At 39.3% G+C, this 21,466-nt stretch overlaps 1 protein-coding gene across 3 annotated transcripts in view; it reads left to right on the forward strand.

Annotated features, from left to right (window-relative positions):
* LOC148999158 (chloroplastic group IIB intron splicing facilitator CRS2, chloroplastic-like) overlaps positions 1–20,561 on the forward strand; it is a 37,755-nt gene extending 17,194 nt beyond the window's left edge. For 2 of the 3 annotated variants that reach the window (XM_089141419.1, XM_089141418.1), the window contains exons 8-10: positions 941–999; positions 1,109–1,185; positions 19,891–20,561. In XM_089141419.1, coding sequence (XP_088997545.1) covers positions 941–999; positions 1,109–1,185; positions 19,891–20,007 — 253 coding nt within the window. In that variant the 3' untranslated portion in view covers positions 20,008–20,561. The remainder of the gene's footprint in view (positions 1–940; positions 1,000–1,108; positions 1,186–19,890) is intronic. The other variant, XM_089141417.1, reaches the window with a different exon arrangement.
* Positions 20,562–21,466: the final 905 nt, after the last annotated feature.

Consider the following 21,466-nt stretch of genomic DNA (forward strand, 5'->3'; position numbering starts at 1 on the left):
TGAACTTTTGTATACCCACCCTAGAAATCCTAGAACTCCTAAAAAAACCAAGAATCCCTTAACCGCAGGGTATACAAAACCTAATTTTGACTGCTGTTCATCTATTTGATCTTGGATATTAGCCCTCCACCTCTTGAGGCAACATCAGATCCATGGCTTCTTTGAATAAATTAGGCCTAAGGTGTCGGCCATTAACTTTAAAAAATGCTCCATCATTGGGTTTGAGAATATATACAGTTTCTTGACTCCAAACATGTTGCACAATGTGGAGTTACTGCAATCTTGTCTAATTATTTTTTTTTTGTGTCAATTCTTGTAATAGGTTCTTAGGTGCTAATACATAGGAGGTCAGTGTCCTTTTATTTTACTGAGTTAATAATTTTTGTAATGGCAACTGATCTTCTTTGTATGAGTTCCTAATATCTTGCAGCCAAGTAACTCCCATGGTAGAAGGGTTTGCAATTCTGTATTCTGGCTATTGGTTATTAAAATATTGAGGAGGGGCAGCTAGCCAATGTACTTCTGAAGTTCACTCCATGTTGTCAGACTATTTATCAATCGGATTACACTGAGATTGGAACATGTTATTCCCTTCCCCTCCTTTTGACTCAAATTTGAGATCCATTGGAGGTCGATTGATTCAATTTTTCCTCACTATACGTTTTCATTTTCTGTCAACAATTGAACCATCCAATTGTAAGAATATTTTGGCCACACTATCTCTTTGTTAAGGCCTCCATTCTGCTAGAACTCAGGTCCATCTGTTGGGTAGATGTAGAATACGTTTCTTTGCTGCCGATTACTCTCTAAGGTTTGGTTTAACAGTGATTTTGTTTTTGATGGGTTTGCTAGTGTTTGCTATTTCACCTAGCTAACCTCATCACTAGGTAACATCAAATAATTGCCTGGCCTTGCTTTCACCTGCTTTCTCTTTTCACAGGTTAAAGAGTGTGATGGACCATTTGGATGGTTCTCGTGAATTTCCTCGGTTGTGCATAGGTTGGTTCTAAGCATATTTACCGATTCTTCTTTATAAGTTGTCATTCTTTTACCCTTCTTCTGTAGCTGTTGTCAGTTTACTACATGCATTTCCTGTGGTACTTGGCAGGCATTGGCAATCCCCCTGGGAAAATGGATACAAGAGCATATCTGCTGCAGAAGTTTAGTTCAGAGGAGCGAAAGCAGGTAGAACTTTTCTCAAGCTTGTGGTGATTGTTCTTTTCTTTAATTTGAGATCCCTACCTTTACCCAGCCACTACTTTTCCATTCTGAGGCTGCTATCTTCAGCTAGTGATCTCTCACCCAGAGCACATCAGTGAAAACTTTTTTTTTTTGGTGGTGGTGGTGGTGGTGGCGACGTTTTTTTTTTTTTTTTTGTGTGTGTGTGTTGGGGGGGGGGGGCATTGTTGGCAGGGAGGGGTGTGCTGGGGAGAAGAAAAACGCTCTCCCCTTTTTTTACAGACTTGTTATTACGATTGTTAGAATTTATTGAGTAATGGTTCAAATTACTGTTATCTTGAACAATGTCGTCAACGATATTCACTGGTACTGTTCACATGAACAGTAACTCCTGTAACCCTAGTTAATTTATTTATGTTATTGTTGAGAAATATGAAATTGGTAGAATGGCTTATTGATCCATGATCTCAAGCCCTCTATTTATAATTAAGTGGAAAGTAGACTATTACAAGGAATAGAAGTTTACATGAATGCAAACTCTAATTTAACTCCTATACAAACTCTTATTAGACTCCTAATAGAATCCAACACTCCCCCTCAAGTTGAGGCATGGATATCACACATGCCCAACTTGACCAAAAGAGTATAAAACATCTATCCAGGTAAACATCTGCAATTTGATCTTCAAACTTATAGATTACGTCTGCCTTATAGACTTCCATTTGCTTTGTCCTCATCTTTACTCAACTTTATGTCTCCAAGGAAGAACGCCCAAGAAAAAAGGTAAAATCTTTAAATGTTGAGAAGACTAAATTTCTGCGCAAATCTGAGGTAAAATATATTTTTGGGGTAACAATTGCTAGGGTAAAATAGCCAAAGTGAAACTTTTGATTTGTAGCAATGTTATATCTTTAAAGGGAAAGTTTGCCAAGGGACAATCTCCAAAAGTAGGGGAAAATTTGTCAAGATAAGTGATAATCTCCAAAGGTAATAGAGATCAAGTTCTGCAAAGGTCAAACGACAAATCTTTTGCAAGGTTAGATCTCCGAAGGGAAGATGTCAAGTTAAGGGGCAAATCTCCAGGGTTAACAGAGATTAAGTTCTGCATAGTCAAAAAGATAGCTCTATAGCAATGTTAGATCTCCAAAGTAGAAGATTGCGAAGGTAAGGGACAAACTTTCAAAGGAGTAGAAGATTGCGAAGGTAAGGGACAAACTTTCAAAGGTAACAAAGATCAAATTCTACATAAGGAAGTCTACATGAAAGGCATTGAATTGTAGACATCTTCAATCTCCCCCTCATGTGTAGCTTTACACGTGGGAAAACAATAACAAAGGAAATGAAGAAATTGTAATGGTAAGATAAAAGTATCAGGAAAACAAATCTAGAGAAAATGACAAAATTTGAAAGGTGGATGATCGAGCCTACGGTGCCACTGATGAAGGTTTAATATTACCGAATGGACCGGATTAGAAGATGTAGTCAAAGCAGAAGTAGATCCTCCAATTGGCTCGAGCAAATAAAGTCCATTTACCACGACCAATCTCCTTCCCCGTGACCAGATCCGGAAGTAGCAAGGTAGGAGTTGGTAGGGGTAGTAGAGGAAGCAATGGTCGAGGCTGTCTTGGCAGTAGAAGACTGCAGAATATGTCGCAGAGTAGCAAACTCCTGTGAAAAACTAACGTCTGCAGAGGGTGTGGTGGAAACTGTCTCAGAAAGATTAGCCTTTGGTGTTCCCTTTCTTTGTGCTCGTTTTTGCTCAAAATCAGCAGGCTTCCCATGCAGTTTCCAACAATTTTCCTTGGTATGATATGGTTTGTGACAGTGCTCACACTTGACAATCTCCTTAGCCGGATCAGATTTAGTGTGAATAGACTGTAAAGCTGATTTCTCCATAATAGGAGTATAAAGCATGACTAATCGACGACTTTCCTCACACTGAACAAGAGCATAAGACTGTTCTAGTGTAGGAAAGGGAGAACGACTTAAGACTTGTACTCTGATCTAATCGTACTCCACGTTCAAACCTGCCAAGAAGTCATATACTCGAATCTTATCAATGTACTTCTTATATGTCGCCACATCATCTGGATTAGTGGGGTGATAATCCCCATAATGATCCAACTCTTGCCAAAGAGATCGCAACTCAGCATAATAGTGGGCCACAGTTAGTTCCTTTTGGGTAGTCTCATGAAGCTTCTTTCGTAGCTCATAAACCTGTGCATCATTCCCCAACTGTCCATATGTTTCAGTAGTAGCCTTCCAGATTTGGGCTGCAGTATCAAGTAATAGGTAACCCCGGGCAATATTTGGATGCATGGAATTCAAAAGGAATGACATAATAAGAGAGTCATTTGATATCCATTTATCTTGTAAAACACCTGCGGTAATGGGTTTGATAGTGGTGCCCGTAATGTATCCAACTAGTCCTCTTCCAGCAATAGTCAGGTAAGCAGATCGAGACCAGATCAGGTAATTTGTGCCGTCAAATCTTACCGAAAGAGTATGAAGAGTAGGAAAATATTCGGATCCATTGGGAGCAGTAGTATCATTTGTGGCTGCCATGTTGAAAGAATTGTCTGCAGTTTTTTAGTCTTCACCCCTTCAAAGTAACTGAAATGTCGCAGAATGCAACAGCCAAACCACCTAAAAAAAAAGGTTATAAATAACCCCCCCATTTTTTTTGTTAATTACAAACAAGTCCCTAGAAAAGTTGAAATTACAAATAGGTCCCTATAACTATTTGAAATCCCAAATAAGCCCCTGTAATTATCTGAATTTACAACCAAACCCCTAAAATTATGGTAATTTGCATGTAGGTCCCTGGGAAAAAGTAAATTTACCAAAGAAGTCCCTCAACTATCGTATTCTGTTTCTTCCTTTTTTTTTGGGGCAAATAGAACGGTAGCTAAGGGAGAAAAGAAACTAGGTATGATTCGATACAAGTTGGGGCTTGATTCGATTCAAGGTAGGGCTCGATTCGGTTCAAGGTAGGACTTGATTCAAGGTTCGAAAGAAAGAATCAGATGAAAAAATTTGATGGAGACGAAGAGTTTCAGAAGAGAAAAAAAACCAGAAAAAAACTCACTGTGATTACGATCGATATTCTGCGAATTGGGTGTGATTAGACGAACGATATGCTGCGATTTAGACAAGTGATGGGCCAGAACTGTTTGTATTCTGCGATTCAGAGGAAAACTGTGTTGGCTGCGAGTATATTCTTGGAACTGGAAGCAGCAGTTGCAGAAGCAAGAAGCAGCAACCAACAGCTGTGAATCTGTTCTTGACGCAGGAAGCAGCAGCAGGAAGCAGCAGCAGGAGCAGCTTTTTCTCTTCTGGTTTCCTCTGTTTTCTGTTACTGATCTTCCCTCGAGACGGTAAGTCCCTGGAAGCTAGAAGCAGATCGATTCTTTCTCTTCCTTACTTTTTCTTTTTTTGTTTCTTTGGTCGATGGCGGAAGCAGCGATGAGAGCAGCACCAGTAGCAGCAACGATAGCAGTACCAGTAGCAGCGGTGGTAGCAGCAGGGTTCTTGACGATAGCAGCGGCTGTAGCAGCGGTGGTATCAGCAGGGTTCCTCTTCTCTTCTTCTTTCCTTTCCCTCCTTCTGGTTTTGGAGATCGATAATTGCAGCAAATTTCTGAATTTGAGTTTCTGCGATAGTTGCAGAAAAAAAAACCTGCGATGGGTTTGAAAGAGAGAAAAAAGAAAGAAGAGAAAAAGAAAAAAATCCTAATCGAATTGAGGCTCTGATGCCATGTTGAGAAATATGAAATTGGTAGAATGGCTTATTGATCCATGATCTCAAGCCCTCTATTTATAATTAAGTGGAAAGTAGACTATTACAAGGAATAGAAGTTTACATGAATGCAAACTCTAATTTAACTCCTATACAAACTCTTATTAGACTCCTAATAGAATCCAACAGTTATACTTCTATTTTTTGGGGTTTATAATATTCCAACTATTTAGTTTCCTTTTTCATATTTAACTAGATTAGGATACTTCAATTTCAGTATATTGTACTCACTTATTATTTATTGGAACTGTGAGGGGTTTTAGTGTCTAGAGACTGTGTTGCTAAACAGTCTCTCTCTCTTGTTTGCATATAACCTCTAGTTAATTTAGTTGCTACCTGTTATGTGGTATCAGAACATTGAAAACTAGAGATATAGATCCAATCGTTTGATGCTGTTTTGGGAATTCCCTCAGAGAAAATTGAGAAAACCTGCAACAACCCTTGTGCCGCTGCGTGTTGCTATTCTACTAAGGTACTAGCTGTTCATGCCATGAACTAAACCTTCCTCTTATTGAACAAAGAGAGGTTCTGATGGATTGAAGTTCTCCACCCTATTCTGTGAAGATCAAGTCTATTGTTGTTATTTGGACAGTTATCCTCTTATTGAAGACTTAGTATCTGCCACTTCACCAACTGATGTTGCTGTTTTTATGAGGGACGCTATATCTGCATGGTGGCAGACTCAATCAGAACATGGTGTGGTTCTTGAATGGTCTGTCTTCTGCTTCTGGCCTATGCTGTTGCTGCCTTCGGATGCTCTGTTTCTCAACACTAGTTCGCCAGTTTCTTTACCTCTTCCCTAAAAAGCCTGGAATTTTGGGTCATTGTTTCCCCCTCCAAGTAGTAACTTTGACTCTTAGTAATAGACTTCCACAACGTGCTGTGTCTGAGCTCTAGAAAATCAGTACATCTGCCGCTGATGGGTCTCTGTTAGTCCTTATTTTCATTGCTGCCTTGGTGTTCCTACTTCTGATCAATGTTTAAAATCTTGTCTCGTCTCAGTGTCTCCACAAGGTCATGACAGCCTGCACATTGAGATTCTGCTGAAATTTCCGCGAGACATGCTACAGCAGTGTACCATTTTTTGGTTGACTCTTTGGTGGGTTTTAGGTGGTTGTTGGGTCTAATTTTTGTGTGCAGCCTAATATGATGCCAATAATCACAATGATAGTGTTATTTTTACTACATCTTAGTACACAGTGGTATTCTTAATCTGCACATGTCTGGCTGTGTGCAAACAAAAGTGGATCATGTATTTTCACAAGTGTAAACATGGATGTACAAGAGAACATTGAAACTTTCATTGTAATGCAATAACAAATACAATAACAACTAAAATTCAAGAAGTCATAGCCCAATACTTTTTTTTAATGGACGAATGTTGTGAAAAATAACAACGTAAGTGTACGCTGTCGTAACAAGTAATATAATGATAAAAGAATCGTCCCGTCGAGGGTTATAGAGTAATTACCGAGCTAATTATACCAATTCTATTCGAACAAATAATGAGGAACATAATTATTCTAGACCATATTGCAAATTGAAATTTAAATTGAGATCTGTTAATAGCTAAAATCCTAGGGGTCAGATTTCACCATAATTAATCCTTCCCACCCTTTGATCCATCTTTATAATCTGAAATATTTTTTTCTGATTGATAGTTAAGATTCCCTTCCCTATCTACTAAATCTCTCTTGAGTACTAATAGAAAATTCGCTCAATTGCTAACCTACTATATTTCTATGTGATTAAAACAATTAAGAGATCATTAAATTCTATGGATTCCCATGTAACAACTACACAAACCATGTAAATATATATTTCTATCCTACATGTAATTCATGGCATTTACTCCAACAAACTAAACACATAAATTCCATATCAGTTCATTATGATTAATGAATCAGTTGATTAGTGGCCAATTAATCAAAAGCATTAAGAATAGAAGTAAAAACTCAATCAATGAAAACAATATTCAGAATTATATTAATGAATTCGAGAGTAGAAATTCAAAGTTAGGCTACATCTGATCCCTAGAAAAATTAAATTAGTTCATTCTAGAAATAAAAAACATCATAGAAGAGTTTGAGAACATTGAAAGAAGATGAAAAAAAACATATTCCCAAGCTCCAAGTCTTCTTCTCGAAGTCTCCAAAGCCAACCAACGTCTTAAAAATCCGTCCTCTACATTTCTCCAAACGTCCTCAAGCAAGTGTTGTTCTTTTTTGTTTCCTTGATTCCATTTGGTAAAATTCTGATTTCCTAATTTGACTCAACCAAGCAAGGATTTGGCGTACAAATCGTATTGACTTCAAGAGCTCAAATGCACAATCCCACTTTTAAATTTGAAGAGTAAGAAGTTATAAGCTCCTGTCCAAAAATCGGCTTGATTAGACATCGGATGACCGTCCGATGAAGCACCTGATCAAAACTGGATACAGACACCCAAAAGCAAGATTTTTCCCTCTTCCTTTTTTAATCTAGTCCCAAATAGGAAATAAAACCTTGAAATATGCCAAGGACAAAGCAACACCCAAGGCGTAAGCCCGAGGCAAAACGGAGAACAGACTAGTGTTTCCTATTTTCTTCTTTTTCTTAGAAGGGCAAAGGTCCACAACAAAGTCTCAGCCTAATTTGTGACTACTTCTAAAAGACCGGCTGCTTCGCCTGTAAGGAGTTGGAGAAGTGGAGACGATCGGGGACTCACAGTCACGGTCATTGACCACAGCTTGCAATTGGTTCGAGCAAGCAACGATCGTGCCAGGAGACTTCATGTCAGAGCAAACCCTTTTCTCACTTTTGTAGTCCTTACTCAATGGGGACTAGAAGGAGTAGCCAGGTGTCGCTTTCTTTTGTTATGGAGTTGGTAAAAGAGAATCTTAGATTGAGAGGGATCAAGAGGAACAAGGTGACTTGTACCAACATTTGATGAGATTAGGGCCAATAGTAGTCGTTGTTCACTGAGCAAGATGGCAAACGGTGCTCGAACAAATGACAATGGGTGCAATGTGGCGGGGGCCATTCATACTTCACAAGCTGAATTAACGAGTAGCCACTCTGATCTTCAATGCTTATAGAGGATGGTGATGGAGAAGAAGCTAACAACTCTATGCAACTTCTAGCATAAAAGAGTCTCTCTATTTGTAGGGTGCATGCATTGGAGCGTATAACGTTATTAAGGGCCAAGCTAATCCTATAGAGGCACTCTTTGTTCCAAAACTCTAGGAGGAGGTCTGGGAGGATGATCCACACAAGAAGAGAGCTGAAATTGATTTGATGGAGCTTAGAGATGGTTCCCATTAGCGGACGAAGATCGTCTTGTTGGTACAAGCCATGAGGCACCGTCAAGTGTAACATCTTTGGTAGGCATGGTAGAAAACTTGAACAAAACTAGACCATTATGGAGGAGGTATACTTTTTGATCTTGGGTCTTCCATTGCCTCAAGAGGGGGTCTTTACCACCAAGAAGGGGGGTCTACTACCCAGGAATTGACTAATAAAGGCATGTTCCCAGAGTCTGAAATTGGGTTCAAGGAGGGGGAATGAGGGGAGGCTAAGATCAAGAGGACTATGTAGGGAAGATGGAGTCGAAGTGAAGAGGGAGGTCCATCTATTGAGTGCAGAGAGGCAAGATGAGAAGGAGAAGCAGGGGTTAGAAGGATGAGATGATTGGAAGGGGTCATCGAAGAGGGGGGTTAGCAGGGGAGGGGTTTCTAGAGGTCATCCTCCTTTGATGTCTCTCCAATCGAATCAATTATCCATGCAAATTCTAGCATAATAGAGTCTCTCCTAACCTACGACTTAGTTACAATGAACAAGCTAGAACTTTACAAGACACCATCAATCATAGTTCATGAATCATAACATAAATTACATGAATTTGTAAGACCTTGGCCAATAAAAGCTACTAGGTTGGCTTGGCTCAATGCCACTGTATGTCTGTTGGACTAGATGCTCACTCTATGCCATATATACATCCTATGACATAAGAGATGAGAAGTATCAAACGTAATCTGGCACCACCTCCATGTATATGGCGTCATCAGCATCCTGAAGGTAACCAATCTAGGATATGGTCACCACATTATGAAGGCTGTGATGTACTATTGACAGATCCACCACCATTCCTATAATAAGGATCATATAGTGGCATTGACGTCATGTATAGGTACGGATTGTTGGCTAAAGGGACATGCTAGGAAAACATCTCATCAATGAAGGAAGATCCTGTGCCACCATACTTTGACTTAGACTGTGCTTGGGAGAAATAGTCAACACTAGAATAGCATGAGCATGCATCACCATCCTAACCATTTGAATGTATAGGTTAAATTATGGCCCACTCTAGTTTGGGCCCCTCCGAGATGAATTCCTGCCAATAGTCCCAACTCTATGTCAAAGATAGAGCTCACTAAGCTCTCAATGTTCGAAATAGGGGGGTTACTAATAAAACTGATTTAATGGTTTTGTTTGATAAAGCTCTAAGGGCTGAAACCTCGTTGGCCTAAAAGCAATAGCCTAATGAAGATGTTGGGAAAGATCCTGGATACATCAAACCACCTCCTACTGCCACCATTGCTATTAGTTCTCCACCACCCAGATTTGATTTTAGAATAGGCTTCCCAACACCAACAATCCTGAGGAATGTTTTTATTATTATGAGAAAGGTCACTATGCTAATTGTCCCCAAAGAAGGGGAGTTGTTGTGTTTGATCTTAACTAGTAAGTTCTTGAAGAGGAGGAAGTTTGTCCTCCACTGGAAATACTGCCAATGGCAAAGATCTTGGTGTCAGAGACTGAAAGTGAAGACTGGAGGAGAAGCAAAATCTTCTACACTAGAGTCAAAGTAGGTAGGTTCCTGGCCCAAACAATTGTAGAAACTAGCAGCAATGCCAAATTGTATCAGAGAATTATGTCAGAAGAATGGGGCTTAAGACTAAAAGGCACCTTCAGCTGTACAAGTTTTCCCTCAACAGTTCCAGATTTGAGGTAAACACCAGGTGCTTAGTACTGGTAAGTCTACACTTTTACTCTGAAGAAATATGGTGCTAGGTGGTTCCCATGAAGCTCTTTGACATCATTCTAGGTAGACCTTGGCTCTCTGATAATAATGCCACCATCACCAACAGAGAGAACAAGTGCATGTTTGAACACTACGGTCATAAATTTGTTTTCCTACTTCTCAACCTTATTGAAGAAGCCAAGAAGCAAGCTCTCAGAACCACTAAAAGAATGCTAGTGCAGATGATGTACCCAACTATAGGGTTAGGATTCTTTAATATAGTTCCCTAAAGTCTAGGGGTTAGCCCAGAATCTTCCAACAATTACTGATGACACATTTACGTGTGAAATCTTAGGGCATAAAGCATGCATTTTACACATTTAGAAGGAGCTACCTTGGGTTTTATGTTGTTTTTGTGGATTTTAGGATTTTTTAGGATTTGAGCAAATATTTGGAGTTTTGGGTATGAAACATGCAATTTTACACGTCAAGAGGTCCATTCAAATTCTTAAGTGAGAAAATGGGCCTGATTGGCTAGAGATGCGCTTATGGGCCAAATCTAGAATATCTTAAAAATTAGAGCAAATTGCACAGGCACCCCAAAATGGAGACCTTAAAGCACTGACACCCCACTTTATGTTTAAAAAGCACAAAGACCCCAAAATTGGATTTTTATTGGATATATTTGTCCAAATTTTCACTGAAAACCTTTTAGACACTGTTTATTATAAGGATATTTTAAAAATAAACAGTGATTTAACTGTTTTCAGTGAAAAATTAGACAAATATATCTAATGAAAATCCAATTTTGGGGTCTCTATGCTTTTTAAATATAAAGTGGGGTGTCGTTGCTTTAAGGCCTCTTTTTTTGGGTGCTAGTGCAATTTACTAAAAATAAAGAAGCTAATTTTAATCTACAGCTGAGATTAGCTAGAATTTTTATTTTACTTTACTTTATTGTAATTGAAAAATGTATGGGGCCCACAAGTAGTCAAAGATTAGGATTTTCGATTTTTTCTATAGATTTTCTAGAAGATTTTGTTTTATTAGATTTTATTTCTTTTCCTTAATTATTTTCTCTCTCCCCACTTTCTATTTCTTTTACTTTACTATTTTATTTATTTCTTTAATTAAGTCACATTGCTTTTCATAAAAGATATATTTTTTCTCTTTCTTCTCCACTTTATTCTCCATGTTTGTACACTACTATATTTATTTATTTTTTATTTTTTTCTCCACTCATTCTCTCTCTCTCTCTCTCTCTCTCTCTCTCTCTCTCTCTCTCTCTCTCTCTTTATTCCTTAGATTTTCCAACGAAATTAGATTCTTCTCTATTTATTTTTTATATTTTATTTCACTCTTCTTTATTCTTTATTATTATTATTATTATTATTATTATTATTATTTATTTTTTATTTATTTCCTTATTTGTAAATCATTCACCATCTCCTATAAATATACCCTCCCCTCTTAGACCTAGGTTGACACCTTCTATACTCTTTAGCTTGTTAGGTTTTCTATAGTTCTTTGATTGCTTTGTGAGGTTTTAGTTTCTAGATTGAATGTTTAGGTTCAATTTTTCTATGTAATGCAATGAATTTTCAAGTTATTTAATTTATTTTATGCAAGATTTGATCAATTTCAATTTCAAGTTCAAGCTTCAAGTTTCAATTTCGAAGAGGATTCGTTTTGCTTTGGGTCTAGCAATTGCAGATTTGGATCATTCCAGATTTGGTTGTTAGGGTTGATTGAAATTCAAATTGTTCAATATTTTTTTTTTGTCATTCGAGATTCAAGGATGCAAGTAAGTAGCCTTCGTTAGTAATCTTCTCTCCCCCCTCCATTCCCACTTCTGTCTACCCTCCATATTCTTAACATAGGATTTACTTTTTAATATTTATTTATTGTTTTCCTTTCCCCTTGGGTCATTGATCAAAATGTCTATAGTTGTGCCTCTCTTTGGTTAAGGTTTCCCTTTTTCACATATTGCTTTGTTACTTGTTATATTATTTACTTTATGCATTTTTTTCTTTAATATCCGTTCCCCCGATCGGTGGACTGTAAGCTACGGCAAAGGGTCCATGGTCAAAGTCATCCTAGTTATATTCCCCTTCCCTCGATCCAGAGCTGACATTCGGATCACTTCCCTTTAATTTGTTATTTATTTATTGTCCGCACTTTTTTTAATCCTGCCTTCTATTTATGCATTTTATTTATTTATTTATTAGATGATGAATGGTTAGGTTATGTCCGTTTTATTTTTAGTCTCAATTCGATCGCATTAGATGTATGTGTTAGGACCGCTCATTTAGTATAATTAATTAGTTAAAAATTTTGATTCCTTGCACTCTCATATTACCATTAAGAGGTTAAATTCTAAAGTAGTGTATCTCCCTGAGATCGACCCGTTAGCTACACGATACTGTGTACTTGCGGTTACTTTTATTTCACATACAATTACCATGTGATCATTATGGTTTGTAGGGAGGATGAGGAGATAAAGTTGGGATCCTAATGGGTTGCTAGTGAAAAGTTAGGGTTTTACTAAATTCGCATGGGATGATTTTGGATCACAATGATAGGGTTAGAGTTACTTCAAACTAATATGGGATGAAAAGGATTTATCCAAATTGGCTTGGGATGACTAGGGAAGATGGTGGGAGTGATTTGTGGATGGATCAAAGCTAAAGAAGATTTTAGGGTTTTGGGAATGGATCTTGGGTAGGGTTTTGAAAATCTTGGAGGAGGGTTCTTGGATCTTGGCCAATATTTTTTAATTTTTCTGTTCTTCTTCTTCTTTGCTTTCTCCTGTCTTTTCTTTCTTCCTCCCCTCCCCCCCTTGGGTGTCTTTCTTCTTTCTTTTATGGTTTTCAGACTGCTGCAAGTCAGAAATGAGAGAGAGAGAGAGAGAGAGAGAGAGAGAGAGAGAGAGAGAGAGAGGAGAGAGAGAGAGAGGGAGGGACCTGAGGGGGAAAGAAGGGTGCTGCAAGGTAGTGGGTAGGTGGGGGGAGGGTCTGGGTGTGTTGTGGGGGTAGGGGAGGGGATCTTAGGGGCTGGCAGGGGGTTGGGGAGGGGAATTACGGGGCTGCAGAAGCAGTAGGGAGTGGGGTTTCCTGGGCTGCACAAGAGAGGGAAGGGGAGGGGGAGGGCTGCAATGGGTGTGGGGTGACAGGAAAGGGGACTGGGGAGATGTGTACTTGGAGAAGCTGCTGGTTCTTGAAGGATGTTGCTGCAATTGAAGGCAAGACACTTTGAAATTCGTCGTGGCCCTCCCAAGAAGGCCACGACCTGTTTTCAACATGGTGGGAGATCTCGTGAGATCTCGCGAGATATCTCGCTATTTTGAGATATGGAGACGAGAGGAGAGGCAAGATCTGCGAGATGGGAGATCTCGCCACATCTCGCCGAGAGCTTCCCATATTTCGCCAAGATCTCACCATATCTCTGCGAGATCTCGCCTCTCTCTCGCTGCAACCATAAAAGCTTGCCAGAAACTCGATTTTTTGCCGGAATTTGTTGGGGATTCAATTTCTAAACATCTTTAAGACATCTACAACATCAAATTATCATCATTCAAGCTTATTTCAACTTGGAAGACATATTTAGGGTTATTTTCTCACAAATCTAAGGCCACCAATGTGTTCAAAAGGCCTTAAATAGGCTAAATACCAAATTTCAGCCCAACCGGGGCCCTAAAACCCACCGAGATGGGCCACCGAGATTACGCCAAAATTTTGGTAGATCTCGATGGAGATCTTGCCATCTCGGTCGAGATCTCGCTATTTTGGAGTGGCAAGATCTCGCTCGAGAGCGAGATCTCCCACCATGGTTTTCAATGCAGACTCATTTAGAATGAAGAAAATGGCTTATTTATAGCTTTACATCAAGAAAGAAATAATCAAACTCTAATTGGGAAATTTACTTAGACCAAACTAGAATTTGAAACTAATTTTACCAGGATTTTTTACAATTAAATAATAGACATAAAGTAAAAGAACTGGACTTGAAGTAAAATACCTAATTATCCATAAAGAGTCCTACTTAAGAGAAAGACTCCCTATGACACTAGGACTCAACAACTAACTCAAAACTAGGACTTACAGAATTGGACCCAGAAAAATAAAACAAAACTTCTAAAAATAAAAATAGCAACTAATTAGGGTTGGAAAAGAGCCAAATTGCCCCTATAGGGGTTCAGCCAGCCTTAAGTGCGCCATCTTGGTTGGGCTTTGGGGCCCAAACCAGGGTTTTGGCCAGGGGGGTGGCTCCTTGTTCACATCAACAGGGCACCCACTCTCAGTAGTCCCACCCAAAAAAGATAAAGGAAGAGCCCATCAAGGGCTTCAAGAGTATTGAACCAGGACAAGGAAATCCCACACATTCATTGTGGATGAATGAATTCAAGAAGGGGAGAACTGTTCTAATCAGGGTCAGCAGGCCGGAGACAGCCCAAAAATTGGGCCCAAAACAGCCTCTAGGCCATGCGGCAGCCAGGGCTGGCCAAATGTCCTAAGGGATATTTTGGTCAATTTCATATCTCTTTTTGGCGTTCTGTGCGTCCAATTAGTCTTCTTGTTGTGTCAGGAGTTAGGATCTATTTTAGTGTTTAAGTTGATTATGACATGGTCAAGTTATTCAAGAATTTTATTCTATGTGGGAGTCCCAGTTGGAATAAACTGTAAAGTAAAGATTCCTTCTAGATGATTGGTATTTTATTTGGTTAGTTTTGTGGTCCTTAGAGACCCCTTTTTTAAGTTAAGTTGTCAAGGGATTCCCAATTTAAATTTGGATTCCTTGATTAGAATTCGAGTTTGTTACTTAGAGTTCAAGTCCAAGTGTCTTTCCTTCATTATAAGAGGCTATATAAAGACCCTCAGACCTTGTATAAAAATTAGACTGGATATTGAGCATTGAAGGCTTTGGAGTCGTAGGTTCCATCTCCACGGCTGAGTGTGTTCAGCTTTCTTCTTCAACTTCTTTTTCCTGTGGCAGCATTGTGACAACTTCTACCACAGCCTAAGAGTGAACCAGTCAATTCCATTAACTGTAACCCCAGCCTCCTCTCTACCCCCAATTTCCTACCCCCTAACCCTTGCTCAACACCACCTTCACCCCTCCCTTTCCCTTGCAGCAGCACACCACTGCTCCCCCTACTTCTTCCCTCCCACAGGCCTTCCCCAACCCATTTCCCCCTTCTTTACTTCTTCTTCCGCCATTGTTGATCTTGCGGCAGCTCAGGAAGCAAAGAAAGAAAAAAGGAAAAAGGAAAGAAAGAAGGGAAAGAAAAGAAGAGAAAGAAAAAGAGAAGAAAGGAAAGAAGAGAAAGAAGAAGAGAAGAAAGGAAAGAAGAGAAAGAAGAAGAGAAGAAAGGAAAAGAAAAGAAAGAAAGAATAGAACACATCAAGAACCTCAAATCAGCCCAAACTCTTTCCCAACACCAACTGCAGACTTTCCAACCCCCTCTTTACCTAATGCAAGCTTCCCCCTTCCCTTCCTTTTCCCTACCATTCATCCTACTCTCATTTTCTTCTCCAAAACCATCCCATCTTGGGTTTTTAAAATCCTGATTTCCCTCAACTCTTTGTATACCCAAGATACAATTTTCTCAAATTAAACCCAGACCCATATAGGGATCTCTGTGTAGGATTCAATTCATGCAAACAAATCAACTTCTAAGCCTCCAATGCTAAAATTGCAATCTCAATTCAGAAGGTGCTTTGCCAACGGTCCTTAAGATTAATTTTGGAGAAAGTATTAGTTGGACCAAGTCTTCATGCAATTGCTCCAATATAATATCCAGTCATGGTGCTATAAAGAGTAATTGGCTCAACAGGCTTCACTTCATATGCAACAAAGGTGGACATAAGGAGTAAACCATGCTCTTCAATCTCTCTCGGATATGTTGTTTTGAAGAAATCAATACGTGTTGCTGTCATTGATGTTACAACAAGGGAAACTAAAAAACATTCCACCTCAAATCTGGTATCAAGGATCTTGAGGGCTTCTTGAGGAAACCTTGGTGGAGTCGCTATTGATTTGACTAGACCAGGTTTCACTTCTTGGTCCAATTGTGTTAGCTGGTTGAGGCTGGTGATGCGCTAGGCTAGTCCAGGGATAAACGAAATGGGTTGGACCCATTGCCTATGTGCTTCCTAGCCCACCAGATGGGCCTGGCCTAGAGAATTTACAAACCTTTATTGTTGGACAAGACACCTCTTTAATTGACTCGACTATTTCCACCAGCCCAAGTTCAAGGGTTTAAGTGCCACCTGATGTAGCCCTATCTTCTCTCTCTTCTCTTGCAATGAGAACCTAAAATTCTCCCCCAATTGTCGTTGCTGACCTTGGTGCAACCACCTCTTCGTGGGATTTTAGCAACCGTTTATGGGCATAGGGACGCTGAACTCCTGCAGTAACTGTCCCCATATCACCAATCGACTCTACCACTCACGCTGTTGCAACCCCGAGAGATGCTAGCATCGCCGCTTGTGCCTCCAACGATGGTGGTTTTGCTGGCGCTTTCTTCATCTAGCCTTTCATCGCTATGATGTGATGATGCACCTTCCCTTGAAGCCTTCTTAGTTTGGATTTCCAAGCTTGTCAATTCCATCTCTCTCATCATTGAAGATCAGTGGTGCTGAAAATCTCTTTTCTTCCATTAATTATTGGTTATTGCCTTTGACCCCTTTCTTCTCTTCATGTTTTCTCTTCCTCTTATGTTCTGGCATTTCATCTTCAACCTTCTCCTCCCCACTTACTCTCTTTCCAAAACCATTTTCGCCAACCTCTTGTTCTGGTGTTTCTTTACCCAGTTTCTCCCTCGTCTCGAGTTCTTTTTTTCTCCTCTCATTTTGTGAGGTCTTGTTTTGCGACCACTAGCTCACTCCACTACTCCATTTCCACATTCCCCTGTGTTTTTTTCCTATCACCGAAATCGTGTTGCAAAGCCTCCTTAAAGCTTTTCCAATTGAACTTTGGCCATTTTCTCCAATAAACCCACTCCAGTGCATCCCCTTCCAAATGTTGAAGAGCCACTTCCAATCAATAATCAATAATCTTACTCAACCCTAATGTTCCTTGTAGAAGAACACGACTTCCATCAGCCATCTTTGCACACTCCCTTTGCCGGAGAACATTGATAATCCTGTAGCCATATCGGCTCCCTCGGATCAAAATGGTTATGATTCCAATTGTTAGGAACCCGCGAATTGAACAACATAAATACTAAGAAGATTCAATTACTGGACTTACATGTGAATTTTTGAATAAGAATTACAGCTATAAACTAAAGATAGACCTGGTTTTGATGGTGCTAGTCACCCCCTACACCATATGGTGCCCTCAACCAAAGGCTGTGCCAAACCATTCACAAAATAATTGATTCCCTTTCCTCTTTCCCCCTATTTATAACCCACCTTCTTTGGGATGGCAAATCCCCCTCCCCCTCCCACACACACATCTCTCACTCTCTTTCCTTTCCCAGGCCCTAATAGACTGTAGGCATCTCTAATTAAAGATCCACACGGGAAAGGAAATAATATAAAATAACTGAAAATTAAAATTATAAGTTCAAAAGGATGGGTAGTCAAAAAAAAGAATTTACAAGGGGTAGAGAACTTTACTAACGGGGCCTACTTACTTGAAACTTCAATTTTGAATGTAAACCTGTGGTTGATTTAAAATTCTACCAACACTAATAGCCAAATTTGGGGAAAACCAAATATGCCATTCCCGGAGAAAAATAAATCATGTAAAGGAAGAAATCTACAGTTGTGTGAAACTTGCTGAAGATTTATATTGATTTAAATGAAGAGATTTGTAACTTCAAAGAAAACTAATGCATGAGTCACATTCAAATAATTCAACCCAAAACATCTTGTGGAAGAAAATAAATTTAAAGCCACAGCAGCCCTATAGAAAAGGAAAGCCTAATTGAAAAGAAAATTGTAAGTGGGAGTCAAGAGGAGAGGAGAGATATATATAGAGGTATTGTTAGGGTACAAAATTTGATAAAGAGAATATGTGAAATATTGGAATGATGAATAAAGAAAATAAAAGAAAAATATGTAAATAAATAATAGGAGTTTTGAACACGTGAAAGAGAAAGAAAGGAAAAGGGGCCGGGGGGGGGGGAGAGAGAATGTGAGAGGAGAGATGAAGTAAAAAGGAGACAAGGGGAGAGAGAAAGCAAACGTGGGATGGAAGATTACATAAATGTGAGACATTTGGAGAAGAGAAGAGAGACTTGGGAAAGAGTAAAAGGGGGGGGGGGGTGAATTCAGTGGAGGAGTTATGGGAGTGGTGGAAGTTGAATGCTCATGTGACAACCTTGTGGGGGTTGTGGATGAATGGGTTTACCTTGATTCCATACTTTGTGTGGCTGGAGTGTAATATGAAACGTCATGAGTGAATTGGGAGGCATGTGGAGTGGGTGTATAGAGCTCCCTTAAGTGAACTTCAAATGGGAAGCTATCGTCTTGTGGGGAGTGTAAGGCAGAACGATGTGGTAGGAGAGATGAAGTAAATCAGAGAGGGGGAGAGAGCAAACGTGAATGGAAGGTCAGGAAAAAATTAAAAAAAATAAAGAAATAGGAAAAAGAGAATACGGGAGATAAAAGTAAAGAAAATAAAAGGAAATTTGTAAATATGCAACATTTTGAGATGTGAAGAGAGACCTAGGAAAGAGTAAATGAGTGGGGGTGAATTCAGTGGAGTTATGGGAGGGGTGGAAGTCGAAAGCTCATGTGACGACCTTCTGGGGGTTGTGGATGAAGGGTTTTATCTTGATTCCATACTTTGTGTGGATGGAGCATAATATGAGACATTGAGTGAATTGGGAGGCGTGTAGAGTGGGTGTATAGAGCTCTCTTAAGTGAACTTCGAATAATATAAAGGCAAACCTAGTGCTGAAGGCTTCTGCACAAGTAGAGCCAGGGGGCAATATTCCTACACAACCTTGTCCCAACAAATTTTGTTGAGAGGTGGTTTTGAACTTTTGATACCTTGACCTTGGTCAACAACTGTGGTCTACCAACTATTATGCCAAGTACTGCTCTATTTATTTGATGCCAAATATACCCTTGGGAAAATTATACATTGGTTCAAGCTTGCATGACAGTCCACTTTCAGCTTATTACCCTCTTTAGCCCAAAAAAGAGTAATCACATTTACAGGTGGAAAAACCTAATGGTTATTTTTAATATGCCATGTCCACCTTACTCAGAATTGAGCCCTCTTCACAACCATTAAAAAGGATTAGAAAACTTTGCGTGTACATTTGCAGATATGATGTACAGTCCACCTCCAAGCTCTAATAAATTCTAAATACCTATGGTTAACAAGAAACCCAAGGTAGCTTGTTTCAAGTATGTAAGAGACATGTTTTATTTTTGCCTAGAGATTTCCCTCATAAATGTATTCATCACGAACATACGGGTTTCCAATTCTTATATGGTTCTTTCTTTTCTTCTTCTTATTTTTTTTTTTTTTGCCAGACAATAATTTTTATTATGGAAAACTAATTGTTATTTTCTTTGACCAAAAAATATTTGTTATTTTCTTGTACTGATATGGATTTCAGTGCCGCTCATCTCCAATGTCACTACTGTTTGCGAAAAAACTAGCTTGTTTCATAGCAATTTTGCAGACTATGATGTTGCATGGGATCCTTCCCGAAATTTCAAGTGTTTGTGTGATGAATGTTCTCTGTATCAATCTCTTAAGATTAATGTCCTTTGAACAATGGGCAATTGTTGCCTAAATATCCAGCTCAGCAGGATACACTGAACCTGAAGTACATGTCTATGTGGGTCCTGCTATGGTCCAGTATTCCTCAGAAATAGCTACCGTCTCTACTGTTATCTCTCTCTCTCTCTCTCTCTCTTTAATATGTAATTTGGTGGCTTCGACAGGTGGATGCTGCACTCCAACAAGGGATGGAGGCTGTGCGGGCCTTGGTTCTCAGTGGCTTTAATGATGGTATCAGTAGATTTAACTTACAACAGAAGTACAAGTACCACAAAGTTTGAATCAAATTTCAGGGAGCAAAAAAGGATCAAAACAGCTGTTAGCCGCTATAGATGTGCCATATTTTTTTCTACATCGAAAAAGGATATCAAATTTTGTATTACTTACTTGACTTTGTATGACCTTGATGATTATTCAATCAATGTATATACTTGATTGTTCTGAGACTTCCATTTGATCATCCCGATTAACTATGCTTTATAGTGATTTATCAGTCTCTGAACGCCTTGCAGCTTTTGTTCTTCTTTATCGTGGACCCTAAGATAGCAATTTTTTTTGTTACTTTTTCCATTTTTGGTTAAAAAGCTTTCATAATTTAAATCTGTAGACAAGGAGTCCAAAGAACGTAGTTGAGAACCAAGAGGTGGAAGAGTACCATTCGGTCCTCAATGCCTTAATGCGTAGGGAAACAGCCTTCCAGGGGAGTAGCAACGTCTATTAATTTCCCTGGAAATGTAAGGGAAAGAACAGAAAATAAAATAGGACAAATGTATCATATCTTGAACTTTGTAAATAACCTCCATCGGCCGAGCAAGTTAACTATTACTAACTGGACCCATAATGTCGAGTTTGGCTTCTAAGTGTAGTTGGTCCTTCTGATATTGCTTGCAGCCAACCCTCTCTGGGAACTATAGCCTCCACAGCCGCCAGGGTCAGTTATGGCAGCTACGGTCGAGGCCCCTGAGTTTCTTTAGATGAAACACTGAAACCTATTACTTATGCCACCTTTCTCATCTTCTTTAGATGAAACATTGAAACCGATTACTTATGCCACCTTTCTCATCTTTTATCCTGCATCAGAAGTGAGTTTATGGACCATAGGTTTCTTTGACGGGTTCAGCATATGGAGGATTGACCTGATACTTCTGCTCTTGACTCACTCTTAGGTGTAACCGTGTAAGAACCTTCCAGTGATCAATACCAGTACATCTTTGATTACCCGCTCACCCAATGAAAATAAAGGAGCAAAATTTTTAGTACTGCCTCTTGAGTTACTCCGTGAGTTATCCAATCTATGAATCAGATCCCCCTATAAGGTAAAAATGTATCAATGACACTCCATGTCGTGATGTAAGCACGCTAAACATTTGAAAAGGATAAGAATAACCTTGAAGGGAAGACACTAACTCGACTCCTGTCGTCTACAATTCTTCTTCTCCCAATCATAAATTCTCACAAAGTTTGGAAATTATAGTTAATGGTTAGTATTTTTAAGAGAATTCTACGTGTGGATCCTCATAATCAAGCATGAATTACATGTTGGGTCCTCCTAGTAGGAAACCTGCATCTTGGTGTTGGGGTCTCGAACAATGTGAGTAGCTGTTAATTGAATTCAAATTTTAGAACGTTAAAGGACCACCGAAATACCCCCGTAACAATTAATAAATGTAATACTACAAAAGATACTCTCATACCCTATTCTTAAAAACCTTGTATCTCTTAGGATTCTAACTCGAAACC

The sequence above is a fragment of the Hakea prostrata genome, unplaced genomic scaffold, assembly GCF_041222555.1.
Source record: "Hakea prostrata isolate BN-2017 unplaced genomic scaffold, UWA_Hpros_2 contig_32, whole genome shotgun sequence".
NCBI lineage: Eukaryota > Viridiplantae > Streptophyta > Magnoliopsida > Proteales > Proteaceae > Hakea > Hakea prostrata.